Below are 16,396 nucleotides of genomic sequence, written 5' to 3' on the forward strand. Positions count from 1 at the left end.
GTATCTTTAGGGCCTTTTAAGAATGGATTACATTATTTGCTGATCTTTGATCACAATATTGAATATCTTTGGTGGTTTTATATAAGGTATCTTTATCAGGTATCAGCCCAAAGTGCATTTTAGTGTCTGAGCAGTTATAGAGACTTCATAGTATGGGGTACTATTTTTGCTTTTTTTTTTTTTTTTTTTTTTTAGCTAGCAGAGAGATTTCGGGTTACAAAAAGCAGGAGGGAAAAGGGCACTTGTTCCTGTTCTTTAGCATTCAACTCGACTGAAACCATCCATTTTGTGTACACTGGAACCTTAGTGTGTATCCTGCAGTTGTGCAGTTTTGTATTGTGGAAAAGGGTGAGCACAGCTGCAGGGTATGCTTGCATTCGGGTTGGAGATTCCAATCCCAGGAAGAGAGCACCTCAAAACAGGGTCAAAAAAGGTTAATTTTCTGCATAAAAGACCTTAGACTCTAACCCTTGTCACAGCAACAATATAAAAAATACACTAGTATTAGGTCTAAGCACTATCAAAGACAGCACTGATGACCTTATTCCAGCACTGGCTAGAAAGGGTGAATCTAGTCTGCAAATTACCCCAATCTGGTATTGCTCACGTAGCACAGACTAACTTTGAGAGGCTTGTGTAGATGGCAAATGCTGTAAGCTTTTGGGTGCATTAAGCCTATATTTAAGCTGAATTGCACTGGATCTTCAATTTTAAGGAATAAAACAAAAAAAATAAAAATAAAAAAAAAGCTGAAAGGTAAGCCTAGTGGTTCATGATTCACCATTACCCCCCCCCCCCAAAAAAAAAACACCTCAAATCTTTTGTAGTAGTTTCCTCAAACGTCTGCAGTGCAAATGTGATTAGCATACTGGCGTAAAGTTTAAAACCAGGAAAAACATCTATTAATTCTCCTGCAGACATTGTACAAGTGGAGAGATGGAGCTCGCTACAAAGCGAAGATGTAACAGACTATTAAATATGGTGCCTGAAGCAGAAATAAACCCTCCTCAAGTCCATTAGAGAAGCACTTCAGATGAGTTCTTCAAATAAACAAAAGAGAACAGCAGTTGCTTGGCTTTACAATATAAACCACAGTGAAAGGCAGAAGCAAACATCAATAACTTTAGGATCGACCCTTAAAGGATAACCCTGGCTCTCTGAAAGGAGGGACACTCTAAAGCAAGGAATGGAATAAATCCACACTGTAAATATTATTAAGTACAAACTTTGTTCTATTGTGCTTCTATAAAAGTTGTAGATTTCAAACATAAAAGGAACAGAACAGATGTAGACAAGTACAAAATACTTTGCTGTTCTCACCTACAATAACAAAACCTTAAAATCACTAGACATACACACACACACACGTACGTGTATGTATGCATATATATGTGTATATATATATATATGAATTTATATGAATATATATATATGAATTTTTACATTCTATATCCAACCAGCATTTCTAAATCAGTATTGCTATCCACCTCCTGTCGCCTTCTGTATAAACGTATTCAAACTGGGAGAGGAAGGGTCTATATGCTGGTAGCCAATCAGGCTCTATTACATGTACTGACAGGGAATAGTCTGATAGGGGAAAACATCTTTGTTATTTAAAAAAAAAAAAGAAAAAGAAACAGGGAAAATGGTGTTTGCATTAACCTCTACTTAAACTGTGTTTTTTCTGTTTGATTGGGGATTTGATATTAAAGTCCTAGAGGACATGATCCAAGACCTCTAAATAGGATGACCAATTCTCTCCCCCCTCCCTACCCACCAGAGGCCACCACCATGTTATACCCTGCCATCAGCCTGAATATACAAAGCTAATGTGTTTTAAAATGCAGTTACTCTTTAGGATCCATGACAAATATTCTATGCATTGTGAACTAAACAGGAATATCCTGAGAAAATCAGCTACAGGGCAACACAAATCTTCTTAAAGTGGTTCCATGCTTTAATTATTGTAGTGGTGCCACGACAATGCAGTTATCCTGATTCAAGTGAACTAGTTGGGAAAAGAAGCCGCTCTTTGCGTTTTACTAACCTTTATTTGTGTATAGCTCTAGACTCCATGTGACTATGATAAATGGAGACATGCTGTCAGTGCACCAGCCCATGGACTATGGCAAAAATGCTGCATTTCTTTTTTTTATATTTTTGTTGCATACACAGCAAGTCTAGGCTGTAATCTCTGGCTGATGTCACAGAAACAGAAAGCCTTGGGTAAATTGAGAATAGAGAATAAAACAGAAAATGTATTGGACTTTTTAACATTTTAACATTTTTTTAAGGGTATATAATATCAGTGTATGTTTAATAAAAAGTACCGAACAGCTCTTCTAGCCACACAGATCGCCTATAATTAATTACAGATACCCCCCTGCCAATGCTTTTATTTGCTTTGATTAATCAGAAGAAAGAAGTAATTTTTGTTTAACGTCACAGCATTTACCTTCTGGACTGAGGTTCTGGCTGCATAATAACATAATATTCCCAGATTCCTTTGCAATCCTTGGTTGTGAGACACAGATTAGACTCTTGGTAGAACCTCTTATCTTTTGACTTGCAACAAAGTAATACCACTGGAGTGTGATCACTGGGATAGAAAACTGCTTCTTCCTGCCTGCAGCAGATGGATGACCTCACACTAGGATTGGTTCAATTTACTAAACCCCAAAGACTGTATAGTCATACAGCTATTTCAGTCATTTCCATCAGCATGACATTAGGATGGGGAGGACTACTGAACTCTGCACCTGGAGGAAACTTATAGATATAAAAGTACAACAAATCATACATTTGCAGCATACAACTGCTGGTTGCACCTAATAGTCTGCATTCAATAAAACATACTGTGGTGCTAGTTTGTACTGCATGTGTAAAAAAAAAAATGGGCTTATAAAAGTTTCAGGTATTAGCCCCAAGGCACCATGGTTCTGTTTATAAGGCAAGTTCATGTACAGTTTCTAAAACCATGTCCAAGCGTTCTGTAAAACACAGTAATATTTTATAAAACTCTACTATCTCAAATATCTACATTAAGGAAGATCCCACACAGAGACTGCCATTTACATTTCCTAAGTACAGGGGGAATAGATATCCTTACTTTACATTATAAGTGCAATTTTCCGGTAATTGTCATTTTTTTATCAATTTTTATGTGTGGGGATACTCATGATGATATAGTTTTTTAGTTGTTTCTTATGTGTTAAATAGTGATATCTTTTGTAGACTTTCTTTCTGTAACTTTTAATAAAATGCTTAGCAGGTCCAACTAATTATTTGATGTAAATGTGAAGCAAGGTAGTGGAAACATTCTAACATTCTCACATCATTAATACAGATGCTGAAGGATCTGCAAAAAGAAAGATGATGGATTATTTCCCAGTTAAACTAATGCCACCAGAACAATCGCATAAATTATTCATTTGTTTATTTGTGCATTACATGTTTGGTCTTTCAAGAATGAGTGGATACAGTGCAAACTTAAAATGTACAAATGTTTGCTCTGGTGTAACTATAGCTATGTAGGATGTCTGGAATAATGACTAAAACAACAGTACTTAAAAGAAGACATACTGAATTGTATCTTATACCATAGGAAATAATTGATAAATAATGAAGAATGCAATAATGTTTATATTCATAATTACATTTAAAGTGGATTTTAAAGAGATACAATAATTGCTTTGGTATAGGGAATTATCCAGAAGTGCTAGGAAGTGTTAGGTCTTGATAGTACTCTTAAATACCTTTTATCTAGAGCCTTTCCAGAAATATAGAAATTTACTTTCTAGAATGTGTGTGTGTCTAGGCATTCTTCTGCCTGCAGCCTCAATGCCCCATCTGAAGCAAGAGATCTAAGGCACTGTTGACTCCTAGTCCTACCCTGGTGAAGAAAATTGTGATATGAATTCCTAGATACACAGAAATTTAGTATGCTTATCTTCCTTTATTTTGGGTATTTTTATTCATTATGTTATCTACTCTATATTCGACCTCTGAAATAAGTAGAAGTTGCTTTTTCCATTTTTTTCCCCAATAGTCAGATGAAAGATGTGATTGGCAGGCCTTTGCTTCCAGGTAGTCAAAACTTGTCAATAAATTCAACAGACGCAGCAAGTGGTCATGGTTTATTCACCTATAAACAGTTGTCGGTTTGGTCTGAACGCCAAAATGTAATACTTGGAAGTTGCCTCTACCAATCACTAAATACACCCAATTGCAACGCCTAAAGGAGCGTACTAAACTGGGGTAATCGTGGTTTTGCATTGTGTAACTCCAAACTGATCTAACGTTTCAATACAAAAGTTTGTTCTGCTCTGTCCTATTTATTCCAACTGTTGCCCATAACAAGAGAGCAAGATCAGCATAGACAAAAGAATAATACAGGTAGTCCCCGGGTTACATAGGAGATAGGGAGAGTAGGTTTGTTAAGTTGAATTTGTATGTCGGAACAGGTACATTATTTTATTAAATGCAATTAGGACAGGGAATCAGGGAGTAAAGAAAATGATAAGAATGTAGATGTAGAAAGACAAGGCCTTTATTTATTACACAGGGAATTCGACATTCTCTCAAGAGAATCTTCCAGGTCCATGTGTTTTTATGGCAGTAATTGATTCACACCAGGGTATGTTTGAGGGAATGTCAAATTCTCAGACTTATATAAACAGAGCCCAATGAAGATAAAAACAAGTCACCAACCTGAAACTTCCTGTGAAGATGACTGAATGTTTCCTACAGCCTCCAGTCTGACAGGAACAGGCGATCCGCCTTCCAATATCTTAACCAGGTCCCTCAGCTTATTGCACTCATCGTGCAGCTGCTGCACATCCTCTTTACGTTGTTGCTGAGCTTTCTGAGCTGGATTCATGCTCAAATGAATCACCTTTACTTTGGTTGGATCATACGAACCCTAAAACACAAATCAAAATAATGCAACTGGGCCTGTACATTAAGAACTGAAAAAAATATAAGAACACAATTGGACTGATTTATTAAAGCTTTGCAAGACTGGAGAAGATAGACTATGGGTAAAATTGGGTGATCCAGCAAACCTGGACTGGATCTGAACAATTGCGAATTAACAGCAAATGATTTTAAAGAAAACCTTTTTAGGTTTGCTGCACCACCAAGGTTCTCCCATGATAGTCTATCTTTTCAGTCTTGGAAAGCTTTATTGAATCCCGCTCATTGTCATTGCCAATACTTTGCAGGTTGAAGTCACAATATATTACTCTTGATTAAACCATAAAATTTAACTTACTATTTCTGCCATGTGTTGTTGATGCTCAGTGGCTCATTTGAATAAAATGTGGTAATCAGTACAGGAGAGGTGTTGTCACAAGATACTTAGCATCTTGGAGCTTTTGTATGCTACAAAAGGACAGCAGACTTGTCCCTCGTAACAAAGAAATCAAAAAAGGTTTTCACTGGCTGCTAAAGCTAAAATTGCAATTTTATTTGTTTGCCTTTTCTGTGGGTTTTAAAGTAATTTCAATATTCATGAACGTGACGCTTTTGTATACCCAGTGATCATGCTATTAAAGTCATTTTGCTTATAATAGCCTTGTTACGTGGCATTAATGCTCATTTCCTGTCTGCCAGTTCTGCTCTGCTATTACACTATAACTAGATCCCTCCGCATATATAAATTAAAAACTAAAAGTAGAGCTCATTGCACAGGGAGAGAGGTGAAATGTTGTTACAGGACAGGAAGTGAATGCAAAGATGCATCATGAAATCAGCAGTGCTGCTATAGAACATTGAACGAAAAAGAGGTTAAAACAGTATTTTTTTTAGTAAAAATAGCAAGTGTGTATGATGAACAGTTATTTTACAATCTATGTGCAATTAAGTTAGGATTAGTCAATCAGAAGAGAAAGTTCAGAGTTCCAAATTGTGTCATTCCAGCCATCTTGTTCCTTGCCAGTCTGCAGCCTAGGGCTGTGCTTCTAAAGACTGAAAAATTTGGGAGAATTTGAGAGAAAGAAATCCGGTGGTGATCATAGACGATCACATTAGTATAGAATTATCCAGATTAAAGCAAGTTATGTCTGAACTAGACAGTGCCACTATAGCAATCCTTACTTGCAATAAAACTATGCTTACATGGATTGTTTCTTGTAAATCACCCCCAATAGGAAGCACTTTTTCCTATTGTATGTTTAAAGCTAGGCTGCAAAATAACGACACTCGTTATGGAGTAAGCTGAATTTTAAGATCCAGAAGATGAAGTCTGAAGTCCTTGGAAGATACATAAATCTAATAGTCAAATGTCACCTGCAGACATACATCCAGAAAAAAACCATCAGGAGAGGGTACAGTAATCATTTAAACAATTCACAACACTCTGTGCTTCATGAAAACAAATGGAAATATCTTAATAGAGATACAGGCAGAATTCTTATGAATTCTTTTGAGCAAGAATATTCATGGAAAATAAGTATCCCCTACATGTTGCTGACCCAGACTTTGAAAATAAACTACACAGGAAAGAACTCAGACTAAATATATTATATGGTGTAAGTGATGAGACACTGTGTCCTAAAAATGAATCATTTTACACCCAGAGAGCTATAAATGTTCAAATACAATAATAAAACCATAATAATCTTGCAATGCATAGCTCAGATTGTAAAACTAGATCTTCCTGCACCTTCAAATACAACACCCCGGGAACATAGCACCCATTAATCTCTCAAGTGTAAGTATGAAAACCAACAAAAATCTTCCAAGAAGAAAATTAATGATAGTATCTACTGATAACACATGAAGGAGACAAGAAAAAAACGAGATTAAAAATATAGATATCACAAGGTACAAGTAGTTGGATGGGCAACCATGATCTGACATCCCTTACTGCACCGTAATCTTGTTTGTTTCAAAGCTGTGGGTAGCCAATACTGATATGTTGATTCTATATTTTACTGCTTTAGTATATTAAAACTTTGTGAGTGTTATTGTAAGGCACTTAAATTGTTCAATGCTAACTTTACTATTCAAGGATTGTTACTCAGTGATTTACACTGGTTACTCTTGTATGTACTTTTTTCTAACCGATATGTTCTTGCTATACTGTCTCTTTGTTTGATATTTCAAATAAAGTCTGAAGTACAAAAATGTAAGTACCCACCAATGGCTTTGAATTTTGGACAAAGGACAAGTACTGACATTTGTAAGAAAAGACTGGCCCCAAACAGAGATACTTAAATAAACCTGACATTTCCTGTGTGCAATAAAAAACAATCACATTGTTAAAACAAATAATATTGCCCCATTGGGTAGACCTAAGTGACTGGGAATGTCACTTAGGCATTGCATTGTGGCATCCAATTAGTAGAATTGGGACATAAGTAGCTGCCTCCAGAGGGTAGTCCTAGTCAAACTAAATATATAGTTGAAGCAGATATATTAAGTAATGAACACTTATGATCCACTGCCCCTACTGGGCTATATAGATGATAGTATAAAAAAGTCAATAACATTTTGCAGAGCCTGTAATTGTGCAGGATGACTCCAAAAGTTTATCACCTCATCTGCTCTCCACTGCCCTGTGTGCTGTCTACTGTGTGCCACAGTTGACAGTCTTCCCACACTGTGTTTCACAGTCCTTTGAGACAGAAAATGCAGGACAAAAAAAGCACAACAGCTCTGTAACAACCAACTCATGAATTTATTTTTAAAGCTTGGTATTTATGATTGCAGAGGACTTAAAGATGGAACATTTTGATGAAATAAGAGCTTGGTGCAGTAGGTTTCTGAGGCTCATAGACTGGAGCAAACACATATAGATTGCATTACAGAATGGTACAATGTGTGTTGTTTGCATTGTAGGCCGACATAGATTTTGGGCAGATGTACTTTGAGAAATAAAGGATATTTGAAATCTATGCTGTTATTATGGGGTTCTTAAGTTGGAACACGACTGGGCACTTTTGGTCGCAGCTGGACAAAAGGGTAAGGCATGTAACATTGCAAATGGCACTAAATGAGGTCTTATTTTTGCTGCCTGTACCAAGTATCTCCCATTAAGCCCACAAGCTACGATACGAAAAAAGTAATTTCATTTTAAACATCATAACAATTAGAAGACCAGTTATCCTTTAAGATTCCTGTGGCTCAGTTTCCAGTTTCTAGTCAATCCCCATTTATGAAACAGAAGTCTTAACAAGCTACACAAGTGTTATTGCTCTGGCCTCAGAGATACCAGAGTACATTGCCTGTTGAACTTTATCATTTTAACAACCGCACAGGACCCAAATACACAGTTGACACAGTGCCTTTCCACTATCTACTTGTAGGGAGCTTGCGGTAAGATTTATGGCAAACAACTTACCAGGAGACTAGACCTCAGCCCTCCAAATTAGACTGTAAACAGCGGTAACAAGCTGAGCTGGAATGGATACTTCAGCAATGACAGAACCTAAGCCTTCCACTCTAATTCGAGCAGAATGGAGCCTGTTGCAATGTGGAGCAGGTGATTACAGGCTGGATGAGATTTATATGCTCAGTCACAAACAAAACCAGCTACCACTAATAACACGGAAAGTAAAGGTCGTCCTCCCAGACTATCACATGGTGTGCAAAGCATAAACGCAAACTTCCCTTCGCTCTACTCACAAATGGCAACTTAAAGCTAAATTCCAAACACACAATGAAACTAGCAGGCACATAAAAACCACAGTGGTGCTAATATACCTAATAATATCTAATAAGCACACATTATTAAAATTTTGAAATGGCAGCTATTCAGGATTCTAAATATGTCAGCTGTTTTTCCACCATCTACTATCAGCCAGTGCCCTGTTAGGAATAAAAAAGGAGAGATAGAAAAGATATTGCTGAAATAGGCACATTTATATGAGCTTTCTTTATTAGAAGTGTGTCAGGTGATTTTTTAACATTGAACAAATGGCGATCAGGCAGGTTTTTATTGCAGAAAAGGACAGATGTGCCTTCTGCAATAAATGCTCTTACCTGCTTCATCTGCCTCAGCTGTTAAATTTCACTGAGATGAGCATGTATTTTGTTGCCAGAGATTCCCGGAAATCCCAGCTTTCCTTGTGCATGCCAGGAACCACTGAGCTCCCAGTCCTGCACAGAAGTTTTTTCATCCCGGCCTGGCCAATCAAAATGTCCAAAGATTGGGACTTCCGGGGGAGGAGTCACCACGAGCGGCCGCAACAAGACTGAGCTCCGCTTCTGCCCGTAGATTTGCTGCTACGGGCTGCATATCCCTTTGATCCCGGGCACGGGGAACACCGGAAGAACCGGTGGCGGGGGAAGAGAGAGGTGATCGTGTGCGGGCGAGCAGGAAGAGTGTCGGCACCGCTCCCCGCAGGGCTCAGACTCCGTCAGAAATCCGCAGCTGCTGGCAGTCACAGGAGGGAGAGCTGGCTGGGCGATTCATCCCGCCAGCCCTTACTGACACAGGGCCATTATACCCTCTCCTTTTTCTGGGGTAAGCAGGAATATTTTCCTTTCATTCAAGCCTTTTATCTTTGAGACCTGGGAGTTGCCTTTTGATTTGATACTTGAGGCGGCCATTTTATTCAAGAGGCCCCCTGTGCAGCGGTCATCCTGAATCTATCGACATCATAGCAGAGAGCAGGGATTTGGGTTTATCCTACATTATAATCTGCCCTGCACTACATGGCTACTTAGCTGATTACTGTATTTTTTGGAAAGCATTGTTCATCTAGCTGCTTTTGAAAGTGAATTCGGCCATCTTGGCCGCATGGTTCCTCATGCATGGCACAACTTGATAATCTGCATCCATCGCCATCCTAAAAGAGAGAAGGGATCTGGGAATATCCTACATTATACTCTGCCCTGTGATACTTCTGTTTATCTCTGAGACCGGGGGAATTGCTTTGTGATTTGAGACATCAGACTGCCATCTTACTCAAGCGGCCCCAGATTCAGCTGACGACCCTCATCCATCTCCATCCTAGCAGAGAGAAGAGATTTGGGTTCATCCTACATTATAACCTGTCATGTACTACCTGGCTAATTAGCTGATCACTGTATTTGTGGAAGGCATTGTTCACTTAGCTGCTTTTGAAAGTGAATTCGGCCATCTTGGCCGCATGGTTTCTCATACACAGCACAACTTGACAATCTGCATCCATCGCCATCCTAACAGAGAGAAGGGATCTGAGAATATCCTACATTATATTCTGCCCTATACTACTCCTGCTTATCTCTGAGACCTTGGGAATTGTTCTGTGTTCTGGGACATCAGTCTGCCATTTTATTTAAGCAGCCATGGACTCAGCTGATAACCTGCATCCATCGCCATCCTAGTTGAGAGAAGGGATTTGAGACTATCCTACATTATACCCTGCCCTATACTACCTTGCTACTTAGCTGGTATACTGTATTTGTGGAAGACACTGTTCATATACCTATCTCTGAAAGTGCAATCGGCCAACTTGGCCGCATGGCTCCCTATGTACAGTACAACTTGAGAATCTGCATCCATCACCATCCTCAGAGAGAGAGGGAGTTTGGGAATATCCTAAATTATATCTTGCCCTATACCATACTGCGCCTCAGTCTGCATATTATATTTGTGGAGGACACTGCTCAGTTGTCTACCTTTGAAAGTGTCATCGGCCATCTTGGCCGCTTGGTTCCTTGTGCAAAATACAATAACATCCACATCCAACTCAGAAGAAAAGGGAAGCTAGGCCTGCTCCCTGGTCACGCAGCAACTGTTGATTAGTATTTAACTGCGCTGAAGGTTTGTACCTAACAGTTTAAATCTTCAACATACAGTCTGGAGGACTGGCTTTAACAATACAGGGAGGCCATGCTGACCCCATGGTAATACACATTGTGCAACTCCAGCATACAGAGACATCCCATTTAGAGAAAGGGTACCAAGTACTGCTGACGTCATAACATTCTTTGACTGAACATCCTGTATCTGTGGAACAACCCACTTTGGTTCTTTGCTGGCAGACTGTACCTGTTTGTATTAACTTGGAACCTGAAGGCCAATTAGGCCGCACAGCCTCTTGCTCTGGAAATACTGCTCCCTATATGGTCTCATCTGTTTGCTGAACACTCCACTACTTTTCTGATCCCTCAGCTTTAGAGACCTGGAAGCCATCTCTAATATGGGCTGCTAATTCCCTGGGATGTGAGGCCCCACCACTTCTGGGCCCTACAGATGGATGTTTGATACGCTAATGTTTCGGGAAATTATACCTGCTTAACTCTCAAGTACAGCATTCTTCACTGCAACTCTCTGCCCACATCTTCCCTTTCCTGCAACATGGGGAAGGGGAAACCACATAGCCAATCATCCCAAAAAAGGGAAATTGGAACATTTTTTGGCCGCTCCAAAACTCCTGTCTCGAGTGGAGGGGGCCCTTCCACCAGCTTTCCTTGTGCATGCCAGGAACCACTGAGCTCCCAGTCCTGCACAGAAGTTTTTTCATCCCGGCCTGGCCAATCAAAATGTCCAAAGATTGCTTTCAGGAAAAGGACAACGATGAAGATGGCAGTGCTCTAAAATTAAATGGGCACAGGTGAGTATCATTAATTTAATTCTGCTTTAACATAACAAACACACTGAACTGTTACTCTAAAGAGCAGTTTTATGATATCTTTATGATATCTGCTCATGCAGATAACATTATCTTTCCTTGAATGGTAGAAAATGTCATGTGTGTGTTGACCATGGACTTTTTCTACTAAGGTATGTTTATCACTATGTTCAAACTGAAAATGTATCAGTGTGCTGATAATCCTTTAATATCCAAGTTAGATGGAGGTCTGTGTTCAAATTACAGATTTTTTTTAATGTATGCTTTCCCACAATGCGTGTAACACTGTGTTTACACTGATTTCCATTTTTATCCCAAATAATGTTTTACTTTACTAGTATTTTAAGAAACAGATAAAATATAACAAGCTGAGGTTCAAAATAAAATAAAAAAACTAGGAAAGGTGACAGTCATGTCCGTGGCTTACAATTTATTGGTCCTGCAGAATAAGGCTGTGATATGATGAGCTCTAGCTTACATGAATAAAAAAAATTAAAAATTAAACTTAAAATTAAAAATTAGAATTAAATTAAAATTATATGTATCCTATGCTGTAACAGGTGGCTGCTATTGTCTGGGTCTAGGGGAACAGACACTAATTTAGGAAAGCTACACTTGTCTATACATTATTAGATATTAGACCATGTATTGGTATATTTTCAATTTGCCATGGCTAATATCCCTGAGTTCCTCCATGCAGGCCACTTTGTTCATCCTGACATGATACTTTGCAACCGTGGGTGGGATCTAAGCTTTCCCCTGGTTTCAGTATTAAAGGGACTAAATACAGACTGCACACACTCTTAGTATTTCTCTCTAATCTGATAATCATGTGGTCAAATTACATTTTGGTAAAATATAATAGAGTGGCTAGAGAGTGACATCCAATGTTCGAATGTCAAACAATGGACAAGAAATCAGCTGCTGTAAAGCTGCAAAAAATAAAGAAGAGATATAAAATTTTATATTTTATGATTATAGACTGCATAAAAAAATCTATATTCATATTTTATCTTATGTCAAATCTTGTAAGTAAATTGATTCAAAAATTACCACAACTTTGCCCTTAACCGTAGGTTTATGTTTCAGCAGATTTGGGATTAATAGAGAGAGAAAGTCGCAGCTAGCAGGAACGGACTGCCCTGCATATCAAACTCATTTCCCAGATGAATTTGCACTGTAGGAAAAAAAAAAGCACAGATAAGACCAAATCCTAATGCATATTTATAAACTACACGGCATACAAAAATAAATCAATATTCTTCCACTAAACGTATACGGTTGGAATAACTATGAGTTTGCAACTTACAATTGGTTCACCTAACGTCTTGGCAGATCCTTGAAAGCCTCATGGTGCATACTAAAAATTCTAATTAGTTATGTGCTTGACAAGCGGAAGTCTGGAGTGCTACCTTCAACAGCTTAGAAGCTTCAAAGTTGCATGCACCAATGTAAAAAAAAAACATAAAATACTTGTAGATAAAAAGTAGAGAATTTGAAACAAATATATAGAATCTCAGACACGCACATGAAAAAAGTTTAGAAAAGTCTCAGAGAATTAAAAGAACTATTACCTTTTATCTTTCATTTTAATATTGTTAGAATATTATGTGGTGCATTAATAATCCTATTAAGCCATTCATATTAGTCCTGGCTAAGAAAATTACAACCTGATTATTTTATTATTATGTATTTATATATTACACAGAGCTCTACAATCGTAACAAGCTATATTCTTTCCTTCATCATAGTCCAATGCCCACAATATCTTAGGTCAGTTTTTGGGGAAGACCACCAAACTATCAGTGTGTTTATGTGATATCCTTGACACAGTCGAAAGCACATATACACAGTCTGGAGCACACAAATGTCATTCCAGTAAAATCACATGTGGCAACTGAACTCCAAAGCCACAGTGCTAGGCTTTAACCACCATGCTCCCCCAACTATATTTGTATACAGTATTTGAATACTATATACAGTATTGATTTAAAATGCCTTATTCTTCACTTTGCTTCTGAGCCAGCCATCTTGATAGATCAGGCATAGGCAAACTACAGCCCGCGGGGCGTAAACGGCCCAATGAGGATGTTTCTCTGGGCCTTTTGGTGTTCCGTGGCACGTCCTCGGAACTGAGCTTGCAATGGGAGAGTGGGCGGACTGTGTCACTGCACACCACCCCGCCCACTCTCCCATCACAGGTAGATTAAAGGATTAATTTTCTTAAATTAAATTCTCTAGCAAGGAGAACAGCGAGTAGTACAATATGGAAGTCACCAAGTCAAACTGCAAATCTCCCGAGACTAGAAGTCAGCAAAAGCAGCTGCTTATTTTGTATAATTTTGGAGAGTATTGTCTAAGTAACATTAACATTCTCTATATTATACGAAATAGACTGTCATTTATAAATTGTTACAAAAGTTCAGTCTCACCTTTCAGGGATTACCTTTATTGTTTAGTTGTATTCTCCTCCTATCGGAGCATATAAAGTTGTCATATAAAAAAAGTGCGGTTTTGGGCAGAGTAACAGTTAACAGTGATAAACCCAACCATTGGCTAGAATTTCTGGTTTGACAGGAGGACAACATAACAAAATGATCACATATAGACTATTCCTAGGAAGAAAACCTGCATTATCATAACTTGACAGGCACTGCCATTGCTGACCTCCTATAACATGTTAGATGCTTGTGTATGGCTTAATACTTGAATTACAGACATGGGACAAGCATGCTGTAAATGAGTATCAGAAAATGATGTGATTCCTTAACTCTGTTTATTCTGCCAATAATTGGCAATGACAGGCAGGGAACTAACATACTTTGAAGAGGACAGCAGTAATTCACATATCATGGTGGACATGAGTAGTGCTGGACTTCAGAATGTATTTATGATTCTGGTTGGGAGTATTCCAGTGGTGCTCAAAAATCGTTACCTACCTATCTTATCCTATAGGAGAGCCAAAAGTGTTTTTTTTTTTTTTTTTTTTTTTGTTAAACCATAAAAACTAAATACAAAAAGTTCAGTCCAAAATAAACTATTTTCAGTTTCTATTTTTTAATAAAAGCATACATGTTTTGGGGGGAACAAGTCTTCCAGCCTTGGTTACAGCTAAAAGAAAAGTTTTAAATTCAAGCAAATACAATTGTTTCTGCACATACATCAGTAGATTTGCACTCTTATTTAAATCTTTTTCACGGAAACATTCTCACAGAGTGGAGAAGAACAAAGAAACTTGAACTCGGAAGACACAAACGAAAAAATCTGAACCTCAACCTAAGGTTAAAGAAGGGAACTGGTAAATAAAGTGGGCCTATATTAATTATATATACCACACTGCAATTTTCATTTTAAAGCCACAGATAAAGCTTACTGAATTACTTCACAGGAGTTACTTTGGTTGTGTCAATAAAAACTGTCAGTACTTTGTGAGCAACACCTGTACACTTCTGTTTGTAGTTAAGTACTTCCTGGCTATATGTACCATCTATCTATGCTAAAATAATAAAGATATTTTATCACTGTTTGCGCTTTTTTCTGTTACCATACAAATCTACCTATAAGAATTTTTTTTCTTTAACAGGCATAGAGCTGACAAAAACGGACATGTCTAGCACTTTCTTTCTTTTTATAAGCTTCATTTATTTTCTGCTAGCTGTCAACAGAAAGCAAACAGCTTACACAGAAAGTATTTGTGATCTATTAATAGCTGCCAGCAACACAAGAGTGTGTAGTAGTTAAACTATGGTCAGTGATCAGCATTGTCCAGAATCTTTATTAGGTTAGATTAAAATTATCTTGGTGGATCACACAGGAAGAATACATATATATATATATATATATATATATATATATATATATATATATATATACATACATATACACACACACACACATACACACAGATGATGAATATAGTTTATTGAAAGCCCTTTAACAAAAACCTGATTCATATTTTGAAGGCATTTGCAAACACGTCCTGGCAATGTATGACAGTAATTCCTTGTGTGCTAAGATTGTGTTTGATATGTTTTCTATACGCTGAAGTATCAGAGTTAGTAACAGATTTGTATGTAAACAAGAAAAGCCCCTCATGTATGAAGATAGATAATTTGCCCCTTGTGTTCATTCACTTCTCACAGCTAACCAATGCCCATCTCCACCACTTAGAGGCTGATAGCTGTCAGATTTCATATCTTAAGCCTTTAGGTTGTGCTAAAAAAAGGAGAGGAAAAAAATCTTCTCTCTTAGGGATCTGAAAATACACTGTATGCACAGCCAAAGTTGACCACGTTCAGCTAGGTCCATTCAGGGACCTTAAATCTGTCCTGCTTCAAGAGTCTGCCAGTCAGGCTTGACAGAAATCTGGCTCTTGGGCAGACTGAAATCTATGCAAACATAAGCTGCCGGAATTTCTGTGTAATCCTCTGTATCCTATATGGCAAAAACAAGAAGTCTCAGCCATGGATGGATGGGATAGAGGACAGACCCCCAAGGACCAGCAGAGACCTACCTGAGAGCAATTAGTGTTGACACTAAGCTGAGACAGACAGAGCGAAAAGTCTACAGATAAAAAGTGCAGGTTATGCTCCAGATTCTGATTGGGCTCCCTATTTCATATGATATTCTGGTTACTGCCAACATTGTATTCCATTCATATAGATTCACCGTAGGGAATAGCTGAGGGGATGCATTTTGTACAATGGTATCAAATGCCTTCCTTTCATTATGTGCTAGTTAATAAAAGCAAGCCTACATCATTCATGCAGCAGTGTTCATGTGAAGGGCTCCAATAGACAGGTGGAGAGGTGGATACAGACTAACACTGAGCA

The 16,396-nt window shown here is 38.1% G+C and overlaps 1 protein-coding gene and 1 long non-coding RNA gene across 2 annotated transcripts in view; one reads left to right on the forward strand and one right to left on the reverse strand.

Annotated features, from left to right (window-relative positions):
- The window catches only part of MAD1L1 (mitotic arrest deficient 1 like 1), a 411,577-nt gene that overhangs the window by 159,401 nt on the left and 235,780 nt on the right, over positions 1 to 16,396 (reverse strand). The window contains exon 7 of the mRNA XM_072417765.1: positions 4,711 to 4,921. Within this exon, the coding sequence (XP_072273866.1) occupies positions 4,711 to 4,921 (211 nt within the window). The remainder of the gene's footprint in view (positions 1 to 4,710; positions 4,922 to 16,396) is intronic.
- Positions 1 to 16,396, forward strand: part of LOC140335264 (uncharacterized) — a 91,767-nt gene that overhangs the window by 50,284 nt on the left and 25,087 nt on the right. The window lies entirely within an intron of this gene.

The sequence above is a fragment of the Pyxicephalus adspersus genome, chromosome 7 (genome assembly GCF_032062135.1).
Source record: "Pyxicephalus adspersus chromosome 7, UCB_Pads_2.0, whole genome shotgun sequence".
NCBI classification, from domain to species: Eukaryota; Metazoa; Chordata; class Amphibia; order Anura; family Pyxicephalidae; genus Pyxicephalus; species Pyxicephalus adspersus.